This window comes from Phacochoerus africanus, chromosome 1 (assembly GCF_016906955.1).
Source record: "Phacochoerus africanus isolate WHEZ1 chromosome 1, ROS_Pafr_v1, whole genome shotgun sequence".
NCBI classification, from domain to species: domain Eukaryota; kingdom Metazoa; phylum Chordata; class Mammalia; order Artiodactyla; family Suidae; genus Phacochoerus; species Phacochoerus africanus.
The window spans coordinates 155,906,779-155,934,652 of NC_062544.1; the positions used below are offsets into that span (position 1 = coordinate 155,906,779).

The following is a 27,874-nucleotide window of genomic DNA, read 5'->3' on the forward strand; positions in this document are numbered from 1 at the left end:
TATTGTTGATTTGTCCTTTTAAGGTTCTTAGCAATTACCTTATATATTGTGGTGACCCTGTGTTGGGTGCATAGATGTTTAAAATTGTTATATCTTCTTCTTGGATTGTTCCTTTGATCATTATGTAATGTCCTTCTTTGTCCCTTAAAATATTCTTCCTTTTAAAGTCTATTTTGTCTGATATGAGTATTGCTACTCCACCTTTCTTTTGATTCCTGTTTGCATGAAATATTTTCTTCCATCCTCTCACTTTCAATTTATATGTGTCCCTAGAAGTGAAGTGGGTCTCTTAAAAACAGCATATATATGGGTCTTGTTTTTGTATCCATTCAGCCAGTCTATGTCTTTTGGTTGGGGCATTTAGTCCATTAACATTCAAGGTAATTACTGATATATATGTTCTTATTGCCATTTTATTAATTGCTTTGGATTTGTTTTTGTTGCTCTATTTTCTTTCCTTCCTCTCTGGTTCTTTTCTGCCTAGAGAAGTTCCTTTAGTATTTGTTCTAAGGCTGATTTAGTATTGCTGAATTCTCTCAGCTTTTGCTTATCTGTGAAGGTTTTGCTTTCTCCTTCAAATCTGAAATGAGAGCCTTGCTGGGTAAAGTAATCTTGGTTGGAGGTTTTTTCCTTTCATCACATTAAGTATATCATGCCACTCCCTTCTGGCCTGCAGAGTGTCTGCTGGAAAATCTGCCGATAACCTTATTGGGGTTCCCTTGTATGTTATTTGTTTCTTTTCCCTAGCTGCTTTCAGGATTTTCTCTTTGTCTTTAATTTTGGTCAGTTTGATTAATATGTGTCTCGGTGTATTCTCCCTTGGGTTATTTTATATGGTACTCGTTGTGCTTCCTGCATTTGAGTGAGTGGTTCCTTTCCCATGAGAGGGAAGTTTTCGGCTATTATCTCTTGTAATATTTTTTCTGTCCCCTTTTCTCTCTCTTCTGCTTCTGGCACCCCTATAATACGGATGTTGGTGCGTTTAACATTGTCCCAGAGTTCTCTGAGACTCTCTTCATTTCTTTTCAATCTTTTTTCTCTTTTCTATTCTGCATCCGTGATTTCCACTAATCTGTCCTCCACCTCACTTATTTGTTCTTCTACCTCCTGTATTCTGCTGTTAGCTGCTTCTAGTGAAATTTTTTTTTTTTTGTCTTTTTGCTATTTCTTTGGGCCGCTCCCGCGGCATATGGAGGTTCCCAGGCTAGGGGTCGAATCGGAGCTGTAGCCACTGGCCTACATCAGAGCCACAGCAACATGGGATCCGAACCACATCTGCAACCTACACCACAGCTCACGGCAACGCCGGATCGTTAACCCACTGAGCAAGGGCAGGGACCGAACCCGCAACCTCATGGTTCCTAGTCGGATTTGTTAACCACTGCGCCACAACGGGAACTCCTGCTTCTAGTGAATTTTTTATTTCAGTTATTGTATTTTGCATCTCTTCTTGTTTAAGTTTTATATCTTGTATCTCTTTGCTCAGTGTTTCCTGTAAGTTATCCATCTTTTCCTCCAGTTTATTTCCAATGTCTTGCATCATCTTCAGCATCAACAGTTTAAAGTCTTTTTCCTGGAGGCTGAGAATCTTCTCATCACTTAGCTGATTTTCTGGGGTTTTTCCTTTCTCCCTCATCTGAGTTATAGTTCTCTGTCTTTTCATTTTTATAGGTTTTTGGTGTGGTGACCTTTTTACAGATAATAGAGTTGTAGCCTCTCTTACTTCTGGTGTCTGCCCCCCTTGTGGCTGAGGTTGGTGTGGGGGCTTGCTGTAGGCTTCCTGATGGGAGGGGCTGATGCCTGCCCACTGGTAGGTGGAGGTGATTCAATCCCTCTGGTGGGTGGGGCTTATATATCTCCTAGTTTTATAAGTGGTTCCAGAGTTCCCATTGTGGCTCAGCAGGTAAATAACCCAGCATAGTGTCTTGAGGATGAGGGTTCGATCCCTGGCCTCACTCAGTGGGTTAATGATCCAGCATTGTCACAAACTGCAGCATAATTCACAGATGTGCTCAGATCCAGTGTTGCTGTAGCTGTGGCATGGTCCTGCAGCTATATCTCCGATTCTACCTGGGAACTTCCATGTGTCACAGATGTGACCAAATGAGAAGGTGTGGATGACCGCAGCGGCGGAGGAGGTGACGACCTCTTTGGTCAGGCTGGGGACTGAAGAAGGGATCTGCTGGCCTCAGCCCTGACTCAGCAAGAGGAAAACCTAACTGAATCTATTTGGTTCCTGAGTTTTAGATACTAATAAGAATTGGGCTACTGAGGGCTTTATCTGAAAATTTATTCGAATCTGTTCAACTCCTGGGTTTGGTTATCAATAATGTGGATAGTGAGGGATATCTGTAATCATATTTTGAATTTTTCATTGTCTTAGCAGTTTTCTGAAAAAATCACTAAAAAAAAAAAACAACAACCCTTAGGTGGCAGCAAATCTATGAAAATTGTTATGAAGCTAGTATTTAGCATCTGTGTTTTGTACTCTTCACCATTAGGGTGTTAAATTTAGAAAGACAGGTATACAGATGCACAGTGTGTAAGGAATTTAGTATTACTCTACAGTTCTGTCAGCTAAGTGAGTAATGGGGCTCCTGCTGTGGAGAAAGGTGCATGTGTACTGAGGGACCTGGGGAGAAATTAAAGTAAAAGTGAATCTGGAATGTAGTGACAGCAAGGGGAAGCACTTAAAAGTTAAGTACCTTAATTGCCTCTTCAGGAATTTCGTCAGAAATCACTGGACTGGGAGAAGCAGCGCCTGATTTATCAGCAACAAGTATCTTCTCTGGAGGCACAAAGGAAGACTCTGGCTGAACAATCAGAGATAATTCAGGTAGGTTTAAGTAATTTTTGAAATAATGGGAGGCAGAGAGGTTTTGATTAAACTTGAACTAGCTTAAAGCCGTGCATGTATGTTCACCCACGTCTCTTCCCCGCTCCCCTCCAACCCTGTGCGCCTGCACACTTGCTCCTGTGCTTGCCGGCTTCCTTGCAGGTTTGGTACTTCCTCACTTGTGCCCTTGTGCTCTCTCCTTCTGTCACTGTCTTGCATTCTCATGCTTAGTCCACACTCACATTCATTTCACTGTCCTAATCTTAGTTTCTTCTTCTCTCCCTTCCTTTCTTTTTCTACCTCTGCTCTCTGTCTCCTTCTCCATTTCTTTCTGACTCTGGCTTACATATTCTGGCTGTTTCTGGCTCTTGCCTTGGTTCCATTTCTGTCTGTCTTGCTCCATCTCTGTGACAGTGGGGGTGCCTAGGCTGAGGTCCCTCAGCCAGGGAGCTTCGGCTCATCTGCCTGCTTGGACACACATACTGAGAGATTCACACTAACTGAAGGCAATATCTTTGTGGTAATAGAAACATTACTAAAACCTTTTTTTAAAATGAAGAACTAATGATTTAGACAAAACAAAAAATTAGCCACCTAATTTAGGAATTTTCTTCTTAGAACATATTCACTTTGCTTTTTCAGTTAAAACCAAGAACAGGAATTCCTGTCATGGCTCAGTGGGTTAAGCACCTGAGGTTGTCTCTGTGGATGTGGGTTTGGTCCTTGGCCTTGCTCAGTGGGTTGTGGATCTGACTTTGCAACAGGCTGTGGCATATGTTGCAGATGCAACTCAGATCTGTGTTGCTGTGGCTGTGGCATAGGCTTTAGTTGTATCTCCAATTTGACCCCTACCCCAAGAACTTCCATATATCTCAGGTGTGGCCATTTACAAAAAAAGCCAGGGACAAAAAGGGAAGTGAATGTAGAAGATAATAAAGATTTGTGACCATCTTCCATATGCTAGACACTGTCTCAGTGCTTCTTCTAAATGTTGTTATCTAGAATATATAGTTATATGTTATCTATTTAATTTGTCATAATTTGTTGAGTTATCTCAATTTTATAGAAGAGTGAATTATTAGATAAATTAAGAGAGCTAGAGGGACCTTAAAATTTTTTTTTTTAGGCGTTCCTCTTGTGGCTCAGTGGGTTAAGAACCCGACTAGTATCCATGAGGATATAGGTCCAATCCCTGGCCTTGCTCAGTGGGTTAAGTATCCGGCATTGCCACGAGCTGTGGTGTAGGTTGCAGATGCGGCTCGTATCTGGTGTTGCTGTGGATGTGGTGTAGACCAGCAGCTGCAACTCCAGTTGGACTCCTAGCCTGGGAACTTCCACAGGCCACAGGTATGGCCCTAAATAAAAAGGAAAAGAAAAAAATAATAATCTGCATTATTTGCTGCTCTAAGTCTCAGTAATACATTGGCTTTTAATCATCCAGCACCCCTGAAATATCAGCTGGCTAATAAACTACCATGAATGGCTCTTCTATTAGTTACTCCACTCAGAGTAGGGAGGGGCCCACAGCAACCTCAAAGAACAAATTATTTACTAGGCTGCAGCATGCTATGCAGTCAGAGGGGCCCAATAAAATCCTGGATGCCTAGGCCAGAATTCTATTGACCTGAATGCTTAAGTACTGTACAAATACAAATAGCTATAAAATAACCTTATATTCTAATTGTAGCCTTCAGATTGGCAAAAAAGAAAATTTGAGTCCTAGTTATTAAGTTCTCAATTACTCATCTTTGTAGCATACTTACTGTTGATTGTAGATACTTTTTTCAAATTGTTATTGTGATTATTCAGCATAATTAAAACTTCGTTGTTAGCAAACATAAAATTTTTATTTACCGTAATTCAGCTAGGGCTGAATAAGAAGCTTTTAAAACTCCAACTTTTGTTTTCCCTACTTAAAAGGTAATTGCTTTATTCTTCTTTCTGATGGTTTTGTTTAAAACTCCTTTGAATGTTTAACAGAAAAAAATGTTACTTATATTTCTTTCTCCCTTAGGAAGCTAAATAAAATTAAATCTTTCTGTGATACAGTATGTATCAGTACTATATGGTCCTCATTTAAAAAAATTTCTATATATCTACTACCCAGCATTAACAGCTATCATTTTGCCAATCTTTTCTAAAATTGTGATAAAAAACATTAAAACTTATCCAAATCTTAACCATTTCAAAAAGTATAGTACAGTAGTGTTAACTATATCATATTGTTGTATAAGAAATCTCTAGAACTTTTTCAACTTGCAAAACTAAGACTGTACTTGTTAAACAACACCTCATTTTGCTAATTTTGTTTCATCTTTCCCTACTTTTTGCTTTTGGCTGGAATATTTCAAAGCAAATCACAGACATTCTCTTATTTTGCAACATATTAGAACTTAAAAAAACAATTAAATGTACCAATAACAGAATAAATAATAATTTCTTTAACAGCTTAATACCCAATCTGTTTGAATTTTCACAGTTGTGTAAAATAATGTCTTTTTACAGTTGGATTTTCAAACTGGACTCCAGTGAAGGTTGAAACATTGCATTTTGTTGTTATTCACAAATCATCATTGAACAATAAAGATAGAAAATCTTAGAGATTGAATATATGGATAGCAATATCCACACATCGCACCAATTTTAAAAAATTTGATATTGTAGTTGCATTGTGGCTCAGCGGTAACAAACCTGACTAGTATCCATGAGGACTTGGGTTTGATCCCTGGCCCTGCTCAGTGGGTTAATTGCCATGAACTGTGGTTTAGGTCACAAATGCAGCTTGGATCCTGCCGCAGTTGCAGCTCTGATTCAGCCCCTAGCCTGGGGACTTACATATGCCATGTGTGTGGCCCTAAAAAGCCCCAAAAAAAACAATTGATAGAAGGTTCTCTCTTATGTATTGTTTTAACATCAAGACTAGAATTCAAGATAACTTCTCATTCTTTTGAGTCCTATATTTGCTTGAGTTTTTTCTTTTAGTCAGCTATCAAAATGATATAGTACCTATTTATTTTAGAAAAAAGAAAATGTAGATGAAATATGCATTAAATAAAATTACTTATAATTCCATCCTTTAGAGGTTCACATGATTAATATTTTGGTGTAAATTTCTTCTTTTTCTATGCTTACATGCAGTGTACATTTATGTACATTTGGTAGAAAAAACACTGTATGTGTGTGTATGGGAAGGGAGGATAGTCACAAACTTAAAAAATTACCAAGAGTGAAAAAAATGTTGATAGTTGTTGAAGTGAGATGATGAATATATATATAGGGGTTCATCATCTTATTCTTTCCCTTTTTTTTTGTCTTTTTGTCTTTTTAAGGCCACACCCATGGCATATGGAGGTTCCCAGGCTAGGGGTCTAATTAGAGCTGTAGCTGCCGGCCTATGCCACAGCCACAACACCAGATCCGAGTTGCGTCTGCCACCTACACCATAGCTCACAGCAACACTGGATCCTTAACCCATTGATTGAGGCCAGGGATTGAACCTGCAACCTCATGGTTCCTAGTTGGATTGTTTCCACTGTACCACCACGGGAACTCCTCTTTCCCTATTTTTATACCTTTGAAATTTTCCAGTAAACATAATGAGAAAAATGTAAATTATATGCTTATAATGCAATAGGCACTGTGTTAAGCACCTCTGATATTTAATTTTCACAAGTTTAAAATTTTCTTTTTTAAATGTGACATATCAAAAAATGTGTCATAATGATTGCATAGACATTAAGTCTGCCGTTAAATGTACCTTAATTTATGTAACCAGTCTTTTGTTGTAGAACATTTTTACTTTCCTGCTCTTATAAGCATTGCTTGGGTGAACACCCTTACTTAGATATTTAGGAGTGTATGTCTATTTATTTTCTTAGCAAATGGCCCTAGATGTGAGATTCCTTCATTGAAGTAGTTATACAGGGAATCCCTGTGGCTCAGCAGTAGCAAAATTGACTAGTATCCATGAGGACACAGGTTCAATTCCTGAACTTGCTCAGTGGGTTGAGAATCTGCTGTGGCTGTGGCTGTGGCGTAGGTCAGCAGCTACAGATCCAATTGGACCCCTAGCCTGGGAACTTCCAATATGCTGCCAGTGCAGCCCTAAAAAGCAAAAAAAAAAAGTAGTTGTACAGCCTTAAAGATTTTAATGTATATTGTCAATTACAAAAAGATATATTAATACAGTCTTTTACTAGCAGTGTTAGAATCACTCTTTCTCAATATTGGGCACTGTTAATTTATTTCATTTTATCATGTTAATTTCCTCTACTTTTAAGCTTGTCTTTGCCAATCTGATGGGTGAAAAAAATGGCATTTGATTATTTGTTTTAATTTGCATTTCTTTAATTATGAATGAGATTGAGCATTTTTCATCTACTTATGGCAGTTTCCATTCTTTTGTAAATTATTTGTATTCTTTGCTTATTTTTAAAGGATATTTATATTTACTATTTTGTAAGAGCTCCTCATACTCTTTTCTGTTTTGTTGCAATTATGTGTGTTTTCCCACTGTACCTTAATTTTGCCTAGTAATTTTTATGGAATTACACTTGTTTTATAAATAATTATTTAGAATAGCTTAATCTATTAATTTTTAAAGGTTTTTATCTTTGATGTCATATTATAAAGCTTTATCAAAACTGAGATTTCTTTTAATGCTTTATAATTTCTTTTTTATGTATTTGTTCTGAAAATTTTTTGGTGTAAGATATTTGATAGGGATCTAAATTTGATTTTTCCCAATTGATTGTCCATATAATTTATTGACTGTTACATCTTAAGAACTTTATAGAATAATTCTAAAATTCATATGAAAGAATAAATAAATGATACTGGCAACATTTTTTAAAAGAAGAGTAAAGGCGGTATTTGTTTTATCAAATATTAAAATGTGTTAAATTTAAAAGTACAGTTGTTAAACAACATGATGTTATTTTGATAGTTATATAAGCATAGGGAAAGATCAGTGTAATCACTAAACATAAGGTCATTTCTGTTGAGAAGACAAGCAACCACTTGCTACTTTCCCTCCTGCCCAAATAATCCAAGTGAAAAGGAGATATTCAGGGAAATCTTAGAGAACATTAAGAATGTATGAAAAAAATTAATGTATTAAGCTAGCACAGAGTGTAAAATATTTAGCTTATACAGGTATGTGAGAAAACTAAACTAAAATATTGTAAAAAAAATTTTAAGAAAACATTGTATATGTTTTCCTTTTGAAATATTTAGATGAACTGTATATTATTCAAGTTTGTTTTAAATCCACTGTCCAATTATATATATATATATATATATATATATATATACCACACACACACACACATATATATATATATACACACTTAGAAGTTTGAATTTATATTTTTTAAAGCACCATTTTCCTTATGAAGAAAAGCTGATCCTAACTCAAATGTTAATCTGTTGTCTTGATAGAATTATCACAGAGTTAATTGAATTGGCCCAGACCTACTGTTTAAAAGTTTATGGTGACAGAGACACAACAGTGATAAGGTCTTGCTGGGAGCTGTATTCTTAATGGGCTGGCTCTCTAAGCGCTACTCAGTGGAAATGCTACAGAGCTGTGGCCTGCACTGACGTGTTCAAAGTCAACATTGACAGGGAGCTTGCTAAAATTGATGCCTGCAGTGGCCTATAGCTTCATGTTGGGATCCTTTAGAAAATTAAATAGAAACCCTTGTTGCTTTGTATCATATTGTTCTCAGTAATCTCACTGTCTGGAAGTGTTATTTTCTTGAAACCCCAGGATTGCATACCACAAAGCCAGAGAAGGATTTGAGTTCAACCTCCAATCCCCAACCCCTTCCCTGTTCTCATACTTTAGCTGCCCACCCTTAGCTTTGGTTTTTATCTCTGACATAAATTGCCTTCTTAACTATTTCTTTACTTTTAACTACCTCCGCTCTGATTTGTGTTATTGAAATAATTCCACCCACTCCAGTAGAATAGTTAGAATGCTATATGTTGTAATAGTAAGAGAAAGCTCTTGTTTCTAGTTCAAAAAATTAATGGCAGTGGTCAAAAAAAAAGTTTAAAAAATATATTATCCTTAAGATATCTCTAATACCAGATACCTAAGAGAAATAGTTATTTTATAAATAGTTTGTGTTTTTATTTCTGACTCTCTTTGTATTGGAAGAAATATTCTTGAGATATTCTAATGTAGCTCTGTCCAGTAGAAATATAGTATGAATCACTTATGTATAAAATTTTCTGGCAGTCATACTAAAGTAAAAAGAAACAAGTAAAATTAATATATTCTATTTATCTTAGTTTACTAAAAATATCATTATAACATTTACATTTTTTAAAACAGAGTGTTTGAAATCCAATGGGTATTTTACACTTTGAGTCCGTCTTATTTCTGATTAGGCACAATTCAGGTGCTCAGTGGCCACATGTGTCTACTGACTGCTGTGTTGGAAAGCACAGGCCTAGTGTATTCATTTGAGGTAATGAAAATTTAGAATTTGTCCTAAGGATGATAATGTAATTTTCATTGTGCTTGAAAACAGTACATTTGTATGTGACTGATAGTAAGTCAATTAGAGATAGTCTATGCCTGCCCACAGCAGTCATGGCCAGGCCTCACAGCCAGGTGGCCTGGGGACCAGTCCCACCCACTGATGTGCCTACAGTAATTGTGGCCCAGCCTACACAGGAGATACCCCTCAAGCACTGGCTAGAGATGTAGTTGATATACCTTATACAACTACACAGAAGCACAGACAGGGAGAATCAGGAGAGAATGGAATGTCTTTCAAATGAAAGATAAGACAAAACCTGGGGGGGGGGGGCACTGTATAAAGCAGAGATAAGCGATTTACCAGATAAAGAGTTCAAGGTGATAGTTGTAAAAATTCTCCAAATCATGAAGAAGAATGAATGAACTCAGTGAGAACTAAAAGTGGTAGAAAATATAATAAAGAATTCAATCAGAACTAAAGAATACAATACCTGAAGTGAAAAATACACTAGAGGGAATTAAACAGCATATTAGAGAATATAAAAGGATAGATTAGCAACCTGGATGACAGTGTAGTAGAAATGACCTAATCAAAACCAGAAGAAAAAAAGAATTTTAAAAAATGAGGCTAGTTTAAGGGACCTCTAAGACAACATCAAGCATACTGTCATTGGCAATTATTGGGAATCCCAAAAGGAGAGAAGAGAAAGGAACAGAAAACTTATTTGAAGAAATAATGGCTTAAAACTTCTGTGACCTAGTGAAGGAAACAGACATAAAGAGTCCAGGAAGCACAGAAAGAATTTCAAACAAGACAAACCCAAAGATATCCACATAAAGACACAGTATAACTAAATGTTAAAAGTTAAAAATAAAGAGAATCTAAAAAAGCATCCAAAGAAAGAGAGGGAGAGGAAGGGAGGGAAAGAAAGAGAGAGAGACTGAGAGACCAAGACCCTAGTTACATTAGAAGGAATCTCCATAAGGCTATCAGCTGATTTTTTAGCAGAAACTTTACAGGCTAGAAGGGACTGGCACGATATATTCAAAGTGCTAAAAGAAAAAAAACTTAAAATCAAGAATACTCTTAACTGGTTAGGTTACCATTCAGAATTGAAGGAGAGAGAGAATTTTCTAGAGAGCAAAAGCTAAAGGAGTTCATCACCACTAAACCAGCCTTTATAAGAAATGTTAAAGGGAGTCCTATAAGTGGAAAAGAAAAGCCAATTCTGGAAACAAGAAAATTATGAAAGAAAATTATCTCACTGGTAAAGGCAAACACATGGTAAAAGTAGTAGATCAATCACCTATAAAGTTAGTATGAAGGTTAAAAGACAAAAGTAAAATTATAGCTAAAATAACTAGGACAGAGAAATCAAATCAGAAGGTAGAATAGAAGGATGTAGAACCCACCTTCTCTCACAAATACATCAGAATTACATCTACATGTGGAACAATTCTCACAGAATACCTACTGAACTCTGAGAGAAGATCTTATACAACCAAGGTTGGAAGAAAGATCACCATGTAACTGGGTAGGACAATTAAAAGGAAGAAGAAGGAATTGGGATAGGACCTGCATCCCTGGGAGGGAGCCGTGAAAGAAGAAAGCTTCCCTCATCCTGGGGGCTTGCTTCCCCAGCCAGGAAATCAGTGGGGACAGAAATAGAGCTTCATAACCTCACAAGCACCCAGCTTGTGGCAGGCAGAACAGGGAGAGACCAAAACAGGTGGTCCTGGCTACCTCAATGCACTCCCCAGCTTGAGATATGTGTCTGATGGTGTACAAGGGGCTAGGCACTGAAACTCAGGCTTTAGCAGGCAGACTCAGGAAGAGAACTGGGTTTGGTTGCATGGAGATACCCTGAAGGGGCTGGGATGTGGCCTGGGCCACAACTTGGAGTGTGCAGAAGACAGAGCCCAGGTTCACCAATGAAGGAAGGCCCATTATTTTCTTTTTTAAAATCTTTTTTGGCCACCCCACAACATATGGAATTCACAGACTATAGATCAGATCCAAGCCATTGTCACAGCAATGTGGGATCCTTAACCCACTCTGCCTGCTGGGACTGAACCTGCATCCTAGTGCTCCCAAGAGGCTGCTTATCCTGTTGCACCACAGCGGGAACTCCAGTGAAGCCCCATTGTTAACATACATGATTTGAAAAGAGGGGTGGGGGTCTGCCATAGTAGCTTCATTCTTAGTGTGCTTACAGCTGGCACAGCTCCACCTCTGTGAGCTCCAGGAACACACAAGAACTGGAGGGTTGCCCACATGTGGAGGCAGGACTGAACTCTTGAGCTGTGTCTGGTGACTTTGCAGTTTTGGGAGATCTGTGCTACTGGCACCTTTGTAAGTTCAGTGCCAGTGAGATAGCCGAGAGTAATATTGGTACTCCTGTGGCTGGGGTGGGTCTAGTTAGCAGCTGTGGGCTTTTGGGCCCACATGCATGAAGTCAGGGCTGGTGTCTTCACTGATACTGTAGCTCCCACAGTGGGTCCATGTACATGACTACCCTTGACTATGGTGACTTCCAGTCCCTGACATCAGTGGATCTGTGCTAGTGGCTTTGTGAGCCCAGTGCCTGAGGGACATCAAGTCCTGCATTCCCATAGCTGAGGTGGGGCTGAGGGCAGTGCAAACACCAGTGTACTTTGTGAGTGTGTTACAACAGGTGGCAGACACCACAGAGCACACTTTCCAGTGGATAACTCCTATGGAGAAATACCCAGCAGCTCTTCTTTTAGTGGGAGCACTCTAGTCCTGCCTACCCCACACTGCAGCTCAGAAATGGATCTCAGGGCTTCTACTTCAACAACTAGGGAGCAGACCCTGGTCCCAACAGGGCTATGACAATCACAAAGCAAAGAGGAAGCCCCACTCAACATCCATTTGCAGGCTGCAGTCATGACAACACCAATAACATCCTCTGTCAAGGGGATTATGACCTGTACACACTGAGGGAAGATGTGGCAGGGATCCATACTAAAAACAGCCCTCAAACAAAAAAATATTAGACTCATGTAAGCTATACAAGTACCTTCCCACATAAAAACAGCCCTTCAAGACCACAGTAGCTATTTCTCCTAAATTCATAGTCAGAGAAACATAAGTAAAACAAAGAAGTAGAACCACTTCCAATTAAAAGAACAAGAGAAATCCCTTGAAAGAACAAACATAGTGAAATATACTTCTCCAGTCTACCAGATCCTGAGTTCAAAAAAGGAGTAGCGAAAATACGGAAAGAATTAAGAGCTTTTAATAGAAATGCAGATCACTTTAACAAGGAACTAGAAACTATACAGAGGAACCAATTAAAATTAGAAAACTCAGTTGCTGGATTTCCCATCGTGGCTTAGTGGTTAATGAATCCGACTAAGAACCATGAGGTTGTGGGTTTGATCCCTGGCCTTGCTCAGTGGGTTAAGGATCCGGCATTGCTGTGAGCTGTGGTGTAGGTCACATACACGACTTGGATCCCATGTTGGCATGGCTGTGATGTAGGCTGGTGGCTATAGTTCCAGTTAGACCCCTAGCCTAGAAACCTCCATATGCCACAGGTGCATCCCTAGAAAAGACAAAAAGACAAAAGAAAGAAAAAAAAGAAAAAAGGGAAAGAAAACTCAGTTGCTGAAATGAAAACCAAACTAAAGACAATAAATAACAAAGTGAATATTGTAGAAGAATGTATAAATGATCTAGAAGATAGAATAATAGAAATTATCCAATCAGAACATCAGACAGAAAGACAAATGAAAAAAAAGTGAAAGCAGTATTGAGACCTATGGGATAATATAAAGCACCCCAGTCTGTGCATAATAGGGATCCCAGAAAGAGAAGAGAAAAGGAAATTGAAGATGCATTTGAAGAAATTATGGTTGAAAACTTCCCAAATCTAAAGAAGGAAATTGTATCCAGGTACAGGAAGTATGGAGGGTCCCAAACAAGATGAACCCAAATAGACCTACCCAAGACATTTTATAATTAAAATGGCAAAAGTTAGAGGATTATAAAGGCTGCAAGGGAAAAACCACGAACTAATTACAAGGGAACCCTCATAAGGCTCTCAGCTTATTTTTCTACAACAACATTGTAGACCGGAAGAGAGTGGCAAAATATATTCAAAGTCGTGGAAAGCAGAAACCTTCAACTTAGGATTCGCTGCCCAGCAAGATTTTTCATTTAGAATTGAAGGAGAGGTAACAAGCAAAAACTAAAAGAATACAGCAATGCTAATCCTATCCTAAATGGTATATTAAAAGATTTTCTCTAAATAGGAAAGAAGCAAGAATCTATAAGAAAGGGAAAATCACAGTCAGAAAGTAAATCAATTAAATAAACCAGTACATAGAATAAAATTGTTTATGAAAGTAATAATAACTTCAGTGCTCAGCAAAATGATAAACATGAGGATGTAAAAAAGGACATCATTGTCATAAAATGTGGAAGAAGGGAGGAAGGAAATGTAGATTGGTGTTTGTTTGTTTTTTTTTTTTTTAAAGAATGTGTTTGAGCCTCAATGACTACCAGTCTAAAGCAAGTAAATACAGTAATGGTTAATATACTTGAAAAACAGGGTAACCACAAATCAAAAACATGCAATAGATTCACAAAAGCCAAAAAAGAAGGGAACTTAAGCATAATACAGAAGAAAACTATCAAACCACAAAAGGAAAAACAAAGTGAAAAAGAAAGGAACAGAAGAAATACAAAGTCAATTGAAAAACAAGGTTTAAAATAGCAATAAAGGAGTTCCCATCATGGCTCAGTGGTTAATGAATCTGACTAGGAACCATTGGGTTGCGGGTTCAATCCTTGGTCTTGCTCAGTGGGTTAAGGGTCGGCCATTGCTGTGAGCTGTGGTGTGGGTGTGGGTCGCAGACGTGGCTCTGATCCTGGGTTGCTGTGGCAGTGGTGTAAGCCGGCAGCTTATAGCTCTGATTGGACCCCTAGCCTGGGAACTTCCATATGCTGTGGGTGTGGCCTTAAAAAGACAAAAAAACAATGGCAATAAATACTTATCTATCAATAATTACTTTGTCAATGGACTAAATGCTCCAATCAAAAGACATAGGGTGGCAGAGTAGATAATTAAACAGGAGCCTACAATATGCTGCATACAAGCAGTCGATTGTAAGTGAGGAGATGTAAAAAGATGTTTCATACAAATAGAAATGAAAAAAAAATTTGGAGTAGCAGTACTCATATCAGACAAAATAGACTTCAAAACAAAGACCATAAAGAAAGACAAAAATGATATAAAGATAAAAAATGGTTAAAAAAGGTATAATGCTAAAAAGAAATACAAGAAGGAGATGTTATACTTGTCAGCATATATGTACCCAATATAGGAACACCTAAATACATAAAACAGCTACTAACAGACATAAAGATAGACATTGACAGGAATAAAATAATAGTAGGAGAGTTTAATACGCCACTGACATCAAGGAATAGGTCTTCCAGACAGAAAATCAATAAGGCAAAATGGTGATCCCAAGTGATACAATAGAACAATTAGACCTAATTGATATTTTCAGGACATTACATCCAGAAAAACCAGAATACACATTTCTTTCAAGTGCACATGGGACATTGTCTAGGATAGACCACATACTAGGACACAAAACAAGCCCCAACATATTTAAGAGAATGGAAATTATTTCAAGCATCCTTTCTGACTACAGTGGCATGAAACTAGAAATAAACCACAGAAAGAGAAACAAGAAAAAAAAAAAAAAGATTACTTGGAGACTTAACCGTTTAGTCTGCTACTAAAAAAAAAAAAAAAAATGGGTCAAGAATGAAATCAAATAGGAAAGCATAAAAATACCTTGAGAGAAACGACAATGAAAACACAACCATATGAAATCTATGGGATGCAGCAAAAGTCCTAAGAGGGAAGTTCTTCATGATACAGGCCTTCCTCAGAAAAATAAACAAGAAAAATCTCAAGCAACCTAATTTACCACCTAAAAGAATTAGAAAAAGAAGAACAAACAAAATCTAAAGTCAGTAAAAGGAAGGAGATAATAAAAATCAGAGAGGAAATAGAAATTTTTTAAAAATAGGAAAAAATCAATAAAACTAAGAGCAGTTTTTTGAAAGGGTAAAGAAAATTGATAGACCTCTGGCCAGGCTCACCAAGAAGAAAAGAGAGGATCCAAATAAAATAAATGAAATAAGAGAAATAGCAGCTGATACCACAGAAACACACAAAAAAACAGATTATGAACAATTATATGCTAACAAATTGGACAAGCTGCAAGAAATGGAGAAGTTCCTAGAAACATTCAACCTGCCAAAACTGAATCAAGAAGAAATAGATAATTTGAACATACTGATCATTGGAACTGAAATAGAATCTGTAATTTGAAAAACTCCCTACAAACAAAAGTTCAGGACTGGATGTCTTTAATGGGAAATTCTACCAAACAAAAGAGAGTTTATATCCTCAAACTCTTCCAAAAGTTTGAAGAGGAGAGAACACTCTCAGAGTCATTCTGTGAAGCCACCCTTGCTCTGATACTAAAACCAAAGACACTACCAAAAAGGAAGATTACAGATCATTATCTTTGATGAATATATAAGCAAAAATCCTCAACAAAGTTTTACGGAACTGAATCCAACAACACTCTAAAAAGATCATACAGCGCAATCAAGTTGGATTCATCCCAGGGTCACAGGGATGGTTCAACATACGCAAATCAATCAATGTGTGAACTGGAGTTTGGCACTTGCCATCACTTCCCGTCTGCCTCTACATGGATTAAATCATGGGCTACCACAGCTGCCATCCTGTAGTACCCCCTGAGCAGAGCTCAGGGTGGAAATCAGGAGTGAAGCACTCTGCTCTGGGAAAAATCAAAGAACACGTCTTCAGATAGTCCAATATTTTTAGAAGATTTCATGTGCCCAACTTTTGCATCTCCTCATATCTAGAAAAACACTGAAATCCTTCATAGTGATGTCTTCTCCTTGTGACCAGTAGTAACCTTCACAAGACCAGAAACAAACTTTTGTAATTTGTGTATGGCTGCATGCACCACCTCCTTCACCTTTATCACATATACACTGATATTATTTCCCCCCGCCTCTTTGGAGCAGTATTTCAGATAGCTCTTTTTAAAAACAAAAGGATATCACAGTCGTCTGTGAGTGCAGCCACTCCCAAGGGTGAACCAGGGAACCCCAAAAGAAGTCAGGAAGGAAACAGAATATTGGCCTCGAAGGCTGAAGTGCATATCAAATGAGTGATACCAGTATGCCCATATACCTTTGCATCTTCCCATAGAAACATGGTAAATTCCTCAACTTGAGATACCTGGTTTTCTGTAATCATTTGTTTCTGCTACCTGCCCTTTGTTGAAAAAGCTCCTATATCCCTTGCCTCCTCAGAGCAGTTTTTTCAGGGCTACCCTAAAATGCTGTCTCCCAATTAGGCTTAAGTCCTAATTTTGCCCCAAATAAAACTTAACTCTCACCTTGTAGGTTGTGCATTTTTTTTAAGTCGACAATTGTGATACACCATATTAAAACAACACATGATAAAAATCATATGATCATCTCAATAGATGCAGGAAAAAAGCATTCAAAATTCAGAAAAACATAAAAAGAACAAAATAATGCCATTTGCAGCAACTTGGATGGAACTAGAGACTCATACTAAGTGAAGCAAGTCAGAAAGAGAAAGACAAATACTGTATGATATCACTTATATCTGGAGTCTAATAAATGGCACAAGTGAACCTTTCTACAGAAAAGAAACAAACTCGTGGACTTGGAGAACAGACTTGTGGTTGCTAAGGGGGAGGGTGTGGGATGAACTGAGAGTTTTGGGTTAGTAGATGCAAACTATTGCTTTTGGCGTGGATAAGCAATAGAATCTGCAGTATAGCACAGGGAACTATATCTAGTCACTTGTGATGGAACATGATGGAATGTGAGAAAATCTGCGTGTGTGTGTGTGTGTATATATATATATGACTGGGTCACTGCTGTACAGCAGAAATTGACAGAACATTAAATCTTACAAAAAAACGAAATTCAGAAAGGCATTCAAGGAGTTCCCATCGTGGCTCAGCGGGAACAAATCTGATTAGTATCCATGAGGACACAGGTTCGATCCCTGGTCTTGCTCGTGGGATAAGTGTCCATTGTTGCTGTGAGCTGTGGTGTAGGTTGCAGCCACGGCTCAGATGTGGTGTTGCTGTGCCCATGGTGTAGGCCAGCGCCTATAGCTCTGATTCGACCCCTAGCCTGGAAACCTCCATATGCCATTGGTGTGGCCCTAAAAACACCCCCCCTCAAAAACATTCAAAAAGCATTCAAAATGGACAAAATGCAATATCCACTTATAATAAGAACTTCAAAAAAGGTGTAGAGGGAACATACTTCAGTATAATAAAGGCCATATATGACAGACCCGCAGCTAGCTTTAATACTCAACTCTGAAAAACTGAAAGATTTTGGAAGATTTTTCTCTTGGAGGAGACAAGGATGCCCACTCTTAGCACTTTTATTCAGCATAGTATTCATAGTCCTAGCCATTGCAGTCAGACAAGAAAAAGAGATGAAACGCAGCATATTAGAAGGGAAGGTATAAAATTGCCACTTTTTGCAGATGACAAACAGATGATATAATAGAAAACCCTAAAGACTCCACCGAAAAACCTAATGAGTTCAGTGAAGTTACAGGATACAGACTCAATGTACAGAAATCTGTTGCGTTTCTATACACTAATGATGAACTATCAGAAAGAGAAAGACTGCAATCCCATTTACAACTGCATCGTAAAGAATAAAACACCTAGGAATAAGTTTAACCAAAGACATGAAACACTTGTACTTTGAAAACTCTTAAGATGCTGATGAAAGAATTGAAGAAGATGACATAAATAAATGGAAAGATATATCATGCTCATGGATTAGAAGAATTTATACTATTAAAATATCTGTACTACCCAAAGCAATTTACATATTTAGTGCAATACCTATCAAAATTCCATTGATATTTTTCACAAAACTGGAATAATAAGTCTATTTTTTAAGTTTCTATAGAACCACACACACAAACACAACACACAAAATCCCAATAGCTAAAGCAATTTTAAGAAAGAAGAACAAAGCTGGAGGTATCACTGTCCCTGATTTCAAGCTATACTACGAATCTTAGAGTAATCAAAACTGTATGGTACTGGCACAAAAACAGACACATAGATCAATGGAACAGAATAGAGCTCAGAAATAAACCCACACTGGAGTTTCCGTCGTAGCTCAGTGGTTAACGAACCCAACTAGCATCCACAAGGACACAGGTTTGATCCCTGGCCTTGCTCAGTGGGTTAAGGATCTGGCATTGCCATGAGCTGTGGTGTAAGTCACAGATGTGGCTTGGATCCTGTGTTGCTGTGGCTGTGGTATAGGCCAGCAGCTACAGCTCCGATTAGACCCCTAGCCTGGGAACCTCCATATGCTGCAGATGCGGCCCTAAAAAGATGAAAGACAAAAGAAAGAAAGAAACCCACGCTTACATGGTCAGTTTATGACAAGGGAGCCGAGTATATATAATGGGGAACGGGCAGTCTGTTGAAGAGACCAAATTTATTTACCATTTGTTGAAAGTGGTGTTGGGAAAACTGGACCGCTTTCTTATACAATGTACAAATTAAACTCAAAATGGATTAAAGACTTAAATGTGAAACCTGAAAGCATAAAACTCCTAGAAGAAAACATAGGCAGTACATTCTTTGGAATTGTACTTTGCAATTTTTTTTTTTTGGATATGTGCCCTCAGGCAAGGAAAACAAAAGCAAAGTGAACAAGTGGGACTACATCAAACTAAAAAGCTTTCACACAGCAAAGTAAACTGTCAGCAAAATGAAAAGGCAGCCTGAGTGAGAGAACATTTTCGTAAATGATATATTTGATAGGGATTTATATCAGAATATACAAAGAGCAACTCAAAATCAAAAAACAACCTGATTCAAAAATTGGCTGAGGACTGGAATAGACCTTTTTTTTTTTTTTTGAAAACATACAGATTGCCAACAGACAGGAGAAAATTTGTTCAACATAGCTAATCATCACAAAATGCAAATCAATACCTCAGTAGATACCACCTCACACCTGTCAGAATAGCCATTATCAAAAAGATAACAAATAACAAGTGGTAGCAATGATGTAGAGAAAGGGAAACCCTCATGCATTGTTGGTGGGAAGGTCAGTTGGTACAGCCACTCTAGAAAACTGTATGGAGATTCCTCAAAAATTAAAAATAGAACTGCCATATGAGCCAGCAATTACACCCCCCAAAAAACTCCAAAAATACTAATTCAAAAAAATGTATGCACCTCTGTGTTTATTGTGGCATTATTCACAGTAGCCAAGATAGAGAAGCAGCCTAAATGCCCACTGATAGATGGATAAAGAAGATGTGGTACATATATATGATGGAATATTACTCAGCTACAAAAAGAATGACATTTTGCCATTGCAACACCATGGATGAATATAGAAGGTATTACGCTAATTGAAATAAGTCAGGCAGAGAGAGACAGATTCTCCATGTACAGGTTTTTGTTTGGGCATACATTTTCAACTTTTCTGGGTGTATGTTAAGAAGCATAATTGCTAGATTGTATGGTAAGAATATATTAAGTTTTGTAAAGAGAACACCAAGCCGTCTTCCAAAATGGCTGTAACATTTTGCATTCCCACCAGCAGTGTATTATGAGTTTCTGTTATTCCACATTCTTGACAGCATCTGATATTATCAGTATTCCAGATTTTGGCCATTCTAATAAGTATGTAATTTTTTTAATTTACATTTCTCTGATGACATATGATGTAGATATCTTTTTAAATATTTATTTGCCACCTGTATTTGGTCAATTTTTAAATTTGTTTTTAATTTTTCAATTTGTTTTCTTAAAGTTGTATTTTAAGAATTCATTTTATATTTTATATAATAGTCCTTCTATCAGGTGTGTCTTTTGCAAATATTTTCTGCCAGTCTGTGGCTTGTCTTCATTCTCTTGACATTGTCTTTCTATTTGTTTTCTTTCAGTCTTTTTAGGGCTGCACCTGCAGCATAAGGAAGTTCCCAGGTTAGGGGTCAAATGGAGCTGCAGCTGTTGATCTACACCACAGCCACAGCAATGCAGGATCTGAGCTGGATATGTGACCTACACCACAGCTCACGGCAACACTGGATCCTTAACCCACTGAGCAGGGCTAGGGATCAAACCCATATCCTCATGGATACTAGTTGGGTTCGTTACCGCTGAGCCACGATAGGAACTCCTTGACATTGTGTTTCACAGAGCAAAAGTTTTTAATTTTAATGAATTTCAGCTTATCAATTATTTCTTTCAGGGATCTTGTCTTTGGTGTTGTATAAGTATCACAAAAGGCATGACTATATCCAAAGTCTTCTAAGTATTCTGTTATCTTCTACGAATTTTATAGTTTTGCATATTACATTTAGGTCTGTGATCCATTTATAGTTAATTTTTGTGGAAAGTTTAAGGCCTTTGTCTAGATTCATTTTTTTGCACATAGATGTCCAGTTGTTCCAGCACCATTTGTTGAAGAGATTATCTTTGCTGCATTGTATTACCTTTTCTCTCTTCTCAAAGGTCAGTTGACTATATTTTTAGGAGTCTATTCCTGGGCTCTTGTTGAAAGTGGTGTTGGGAAAACTGGACCACTTTCTTATACAATGTACAAATTAAACTCAAAATGGATTAAAGACTTAAGTGTGAAACCTGAAAGCATAAAACTCCTAGAAGAAAACATAGGCAGTACATTCTTTGGAATTGTACTTTGCAATATTTTTTTTTTTGGATATGTGGTCTGTTCTATCAATCTATTTTTCTACTCTTTTGCCAATTCTATACTGTCTTGACCACTGTAGCTTTATAGTAAATCTTGAAGTTAGGTGACATTATTCATCCAACTTTCTTCTTCTCTTCAGTATTATATTGGCTATTCTAAGTCTTTGAATCTTCCTATAAACTTTAGAATCAGTTTGTTAATATCTGTAAAATAACTTGCTGATATTTTGATTGGGATTGTATTGAATCCATAAATAATATGGGAAGAACTGAATCTTGATAGCATTAAGTCTTCCTTTCCATAAACATGGAATATCTCTTCATTTACTTTGTGATTCTTTGATTTCATTCATCAGAGTTTTATAGTTTTTCTCATATAGATCTTGTATTTTGTTAGATTTAAATATGAGAATTCCTGGGTCCCACATCAGGTTTTGAGTTTAGATCTCCTGGGGTGGAGCACAGGAATCTACATTTTTTTTTTTTGGCCCCGGTGTACAGTGGCTTGATGAAGGATCACAGCTCCCAGGCCAGAGATCAAACCCGGGCCTCAGTGGTGAAATCATCAAGTCCTAACCACTAGACCATCAAGGAGCTCCCATGTTTTATTAGATTTATTCTTAAGTATTTAATTTCTTTCTTTATTTTTATTTATTTATTTTTTTTGTCTTTTTAGGGCCACACCCACAGCATATAGAGGTTCCCAGGCTAGGGGTCCAATTGGAACCGTAGCCCCTGGCCTACACCACAGCAGTGCCAGATCCAAGCTGTGTCTGTTACCTACACCACAGCTCACGGCAATGCCAGATCCTTAACCCACTGAGCAAGGCCACGGGTCGAACCCGCAACCTCATGGTTCCTAGTCGGATTCATTTCTGCTGTGCCACGATGGGAACTCCACAGTATTTAATTTCTTTAGGTGTTAATGTAAGTAGCAGTGCGTTTTTAATTTAAATTCCACATGTTCATTGTTGGTATATATATATATATATGGGAAAGTGATTGACTTTTATGTATTAGACTTGCAGCCTAAAATCTTGCTACAATTGCTTATTAATTCCAGGATTTTTTTTTTTTTTAGTGGATTCTTTTCAGATTTTCTGCATAGGTGATCATGTTATCTTTGAACAAAGACGGTTTTGTGTCTTCTTTCATTATATATATACCTTTTATTTCCTTTTCTTGCCTTATTACATTAACAGGGATATTCATTGTGATCTTGAAAAGGAGTGGTATGAAGGCACATCCTTGCCTTGCATCTGATCTTAATGGGAAAGTGTTGAGTTTACCGCCATTAAATGTAATGTTAGCTGTATGGTTTCTGTAGATAGTCTTTATCAACTGAGAAAGTTTCTCTCTATTCCTGTTTTTTATCATGAAAATTTTTCTATTATGAATGAGTTATATATTTTTAATGAGTTAATACTTTATGTTTTTATAGAAGTAAAACCTCATGTTTACATCATTTTAGTCTTCCTTACTCATAGATTATACATCTTGTCACTTTTTACCAATTGTTAATCTGTGTGTTTCTAGGCTCAGCTTGCCAATCGGAAACAAAAATTAGAGTCTGTAGAGTTGTCTAGCCAGTCAGAAATCCAGCACCTGAGCAGTAAGCTGGAGCGGGCCAACGACACTATCTGTGCCAATGAGTTGGAAATAGAGCGCCTCACCATGAGGGTCAATGACTTGGTTGGAACCAATATGACTATTATGCAAGAGCAGCGGCAAAGAGAAGAAAAATTGAGGGAATCTGAAAAACTGCTAGAGGTATGTTTTTAAATTGTGGTATACTATAACTGAGGAAATGTGTGTTTGAGTGTTTTAAGAGAAACTAATTAACCTAGGACTAGGTTCCAAAATCTGTGGTTTCTTCCCTGCTCTAACCAATGAATCAGATACTGATATTAATAACAGGATCGAAATAAGCCTTATTAATGTTGTGCCTGTTATGTAATTCACAGTCTGACCCACTGGCTTCCTCTTCCTGTGGTACAGAAAAATTGTAATAACATCTGACTTTTTTTCCGAGTATTTTTGTAGGTTCTACAAGAAGAAAAGAGAGAATTGAAGACTGCTCTTCAGACTCAAGAAAATTTCATCCGTGAAGCAAGAATACAAAAAGAGAAGCTCCAAGCAAAATTAAAGGCAGCTGACACTCAACACACATTAGAGACCATGAGGTACATTTACTCTTTTCTGGGCCTCACCCATGGCATGGCAGAAATTTGGGGGCCAGGAACTGAACCCATGCCACAAGCAGTGACCACACTAGATTCTTAACCTGCTGAGCCACCAGGGAACTCTTATTTAATCGTAAATTATTAATCTTAGCCACAGAGTGATTTGGCATTAAGTGCCATTTTTAATATTGCCTTTTCATAATTTTGTATTTGATTCTATTATGGTTTTTGTTTTGTTTTTAGTTTTAGTTTTGAGTTAAATTTTTATAGTATTGGAAAATATTGTGTGGTTAGTTTTTTTCTGCCTCCAGTTTGGGTCCCTAACCAAGGAATCTGACGTTTAGAAAGTTAGAAACCCCTGTGTCAACCTGTACCCTTGGTGAAAGTGAAAAAATATGAAAGGAATTGTAATCCATATCCCCTGGGAAGCATCCCTTCCTTGGTAGAATTAGTCTTGATTAGTAGCTGCTTATTTATCATCAGTATCATCAATAAGCCAGTTATTAAGATAGCCCTTTAAAAAAACTTGTGAAACTAATTTTATTTCTATCTATTAATTGTTGCTATGAGATTTGTGTGGAAAGTAAAAGGAGGAGCTCTACTCCTTTTGCTTGAATCTGGTGCACATTTCTGTTGTTACCAGAACTCTCTGTAACCTCAGTTTCTTTGACTGAAGGGGTCAAGGGTCAAAAAGATGGTTTTTGTCATTTTGTCTTTTTCTCTTGAAAAAACAGGCCAAATCCCAAGTGAGAAAGGAGTAAACTGTTGCTGACTTTTTTGAAAAAAATCTTCTCTGCCTCTTTACTCTCCCAGTGTTTATTATTATAAAGCAGGAAACAAACTGAAGAGTTCCCTTACCAAAACAGTTGGGAAATATGAACTGGCTCAATGTTGTTTTAACAGTCCTCCTGGGTCCTCCCATAGGTCACTGGAGGAGGCTCAGGCAGAAAGGGAGTATCCCTCTCAAGGGCAGGGGGACTTGGAGAAGGTGCTCTCCCGGCTGGATTTTACCCACACTAGTGAAGAACTTCTGCAAGCGGAGGTGACTCATCTGGAAGGCAGGTAGATAATTACATACAAATTCAAAAACATCCACGTTGTTAAAAATGATTTTTGGCCATTACATTGATAAAGTAAGCTGATGTAACAAGTGAAAACAAAAGTTTTTCTCTTCTATCCTCAAATGGCCTAATTTCTTATTTCATTGAGATTAAAGCTCTCCTTTAAGCATCATCATCATAAATGAGAATTTCCTAATCTTGCTACCGCCAAATCTGTCAGAGTAGATGAATTAATGGAGGCATGTGTCTGTGCCCCTAAGACTCCATTTGTGTACTGTTTCTGTAGTTTTTTCCTTAATCTTTTATGTCATCAAGTTCTTCCTCTCTGCTAAATCATTTCCGGGGTATAAAATATATTTTAATATTCCCCATCTTGGGAAAAAAGTGAAAATTCTCCTTTAATTCTATATTCCTTTTGAGTTTCTTCCATATTTCTCTGCTGTCTTTCAAAGCCAAATTCTTTGAAAGGGTTGTTTGTATTGACTATCTGTACTTCACATTTCTCCTGTGCAGAAGGCCTTCTAGTTGCTCTTGGCAGTGTCACTCTTGACACGTGATGCTCCTTCTTTCTGTCCTGAAGTGCAAGCAATATTTCCTTAGGTGTTAATTGAATCCTGACTTTGCTATACCATGCCCAGCTTACTTGTATTATCTTATTTGTGAGCTTTTTTTGGTCATACCACTGAATTTTTTGATTGGGAAGAGTTTTATATTTTGTTTTAAATATAAATCGTAATCCTTTGTACACTAATATTTTCTGTATGTAAAAGACAAAAATACACAAACCATTAGCCTTTAGGCAACAAACAGCTACAAAATTTCCATTTCACTCTTTTAGGTTTATCTTTATTACATTTTTTGTACTGCCTTTAAGTAGTACATCTTTTATTTCTGATTTTGGAAGTCGTTAAGCATTTTTTTTACATGTTAAATGTACATGCATACACAGAGTTTTTACTTTATTTCTTCCTCACCTTGGAAGACTTAAGATATTCTTGGTTATCATTGAGGTATATGTGCACACTTTAGATTGAATAAAATAAATTAAAGCTTAGCATTCTTATTGACATTAGAATGAATATTTATATTTTAAAATTATAGTTTATTTGTAATGTGCCAATTTCTGCTGTACAGCAAAGTGTATACATTCTTTTTTTTTAATATTATTTTCCATCATGGTCTTTCCCAAGAGACTGGATATAGTTCCCTGTGCTATATATTAAGACCTTATTGTTTATCCATTCTAAATGTAATAGTTTTCATCTACTAACTCCAAATGCCCAGTCTATCCCACTGCTTCCCCTCTCTCCCTTGGCAACCACAAGTCTGTTCTCTATGCCTAAGAGTCTATTTCTGTTTTATAGATTGGTTCATTTGTGCCATATTTTAGATTCCATGTATAAGTGATGTCATATGGTATTTGTCCTTCTCTTTCTGACTTACTCCACTTAGTATGATAATCTGTAATTGTAGCCATGTTGCTACAAATGAAATTATTTTGTCCTTTTTTATGGCCAAGTAATATTCCATTGTGTTTATATTACCACATCTTCCTAATCCAATCATCTGTTGATGGACATTTAGATTGTTTCCATTTCTTAGCTGTTGTAAATAGTGCTGCAGTGAATATAGGGGTGCATGTATCTTTTTGAATGAAAGTTTTGTCCAGATATATGCCCAGGAGTGGGATTGCTGGCTCATATGTTAATTCTGTATTTCATTTTCTGAGCAACCTCCATACAATTTTCCATAGTGGTTGTACCAATGTACATTCCCACCAACAGTATAGGAGTTCCTTTTTTCCATACCCTCTCTAGCATTTGTTGTTTGAGGGCTTATTAGTGATGGCCATTCTCACCAGTGTGAGGTGGTTACTCATTGTAATTTTGATTTGCATTTCTCTAATAATTAGCAGTGTTGAACATCTTTCCGTGTGCCTATTGGCCATCCATATGTCCTCTCTGAAGAATTTTCTATTTAGGTCTTTTGTCTATTTTTTGATTGGGTTGTTTGTTTTTTCATTGTTGAGTTGTATGAGTTGTTTGTGTATTTTGCAACTCTTTTCTCTCATACTGTAGGTTATCTTTTCATTTTCTTATGGTTTTCTTTGCTGTGCAAAACTTATAAGTTTTGGAGTTCCTGTCATGGCGCAGTGGTTAACAAATCCGACTAGGAACCATGAGGTTGTGGGTTCGATCCCTGCCCTTGCTCAGTGGGTTAATGATCCAGCGTTGCTGTGAGCTGTGGTGTATTGCAGACATGGCTCGGGTCCCGAGTTGCTGTGACTGTGGTGTAGGCTGGCAGCTACAGCTCTGATTAGACCCCTAGCCTGGGAACCTCCATATGCTGTGGGAGCGGCCCAAGAAATGGCAAAAAGACAAAAAAGAAAAAAAACTTGTAAGTTTGATTAGATCCCATTAGTATTATTTTTGTTTTTAATTTCTATTGCCTTGGGAGACTGACCTAAGAAAATATTTCTACTATTGATGTCAGAGAATGTTTTGCTTATGTTCTCTTATAGAAGTTTTATAGTGTCATTTTATGTTTAAGTCTTTAAGCCATTTTGAGTTTATTTTTGTGCGTGGTGTGAAGGTGTGTTCTAGTTTCATTGATTTACATGCAGCTGTCCAGTTTTCCTCGCATCATTTGCTGAATACACTGTCTTTTTCCTCATTTATGTTTTTGCCTCCTTTGTTGAAGATTAATCGACTGTAGGTGTCTGGGTTTATTTCTGGGTTCTCTATTCTATTCTATTGATCTATATGTCTGTTTTTGTGCCAGTACCACACTGTCTAGATTACTGTAGCTTTTCAGTATTGAAGTCTGGGAGGGTTATGCCTCCAGTCTCATTTGTTTGGTTTTTTCCCCTTGATTGTTTTGGCAGTTCTAGGTCTTTTATGGTTCCATGTGAAATTTTAGATTATTCTAGTTATGTGAAAAAAATGTCATTGGTAATTTGATAGGGGTTGGATTACATCTGTAGATTGCCTTGGGTAGTATGGCTATTTTAACAATATTAATTTTCTAATCCAAGAGCATAGGATATCGTTACATTTTTTTGAATCCTCTTTAGTTTCCTTTATTAATGTTTTATAGTTCTCAGCATCTTTTACCTCCTGGGTCAGGTTTATTCCTAGGTTTTTGTGTTTCTTTTTGGTGTGATTTTAAAAGGTTTTATTTATTTATTTATTTATTTATTTATTTTTGCATTCCTTTTCTGATATTTCATTGTTAGTATACAGAAATGCTACTGATTTCTGAATGTTAGTCTTGTACCTTGCAACTTTGCTGAATTTATCAGATCAAGTATTTTTTGTTGCGTCCTCAGGGTTTTCTATATATAGTATCATGTCAACTACATATAGTGACAATTTTACCTCTTCCCTTCCAATAGGGATACCTATTTCTTTTTCTTTTCTGATTGCTATTCCTAGGACTTCAATACTATGTTGAATAAAAGTGGTGA

The 27,874-nt window shown here is 37.2% G+C and overlaps 1 protein-coding gene across 10 annotated transcripts in view; it reads left to right on the top strand.

The window, feature by feature from the left end:
- The window catches only part of CEP63 (centrosomal protein 63), a 99,756-nt gene that overhangs the window by 44,191 nt on the left and 27,691 nt on the right, over window positions 1–27,874 (top strand). For all 10 annotated transcript variants that reach the window (XM_047782909.1, XM_047782887.1, XM_047782876.1 and 7 more), the window contains 4 exons: window positions 2,723–2,836; window positions 22,701–22,934; window positions 23,208–23,347; window positions 24,272–24,409. In XM_047782909.1, coding sequence (XP_047638865.1) covers window positions 2,723–2,836; window positions 22,701–22,934; window positions 23,208–23,347; window positions 24,272–24,409 — 626 coding nt within the window. The remainder of the gene's footprint in view (window positions 1–2,722; window positions 2,837–22,700; window positions 22,935–23,207; window positions 23,348–24,271; window positions 24,410–27,874) is intronic.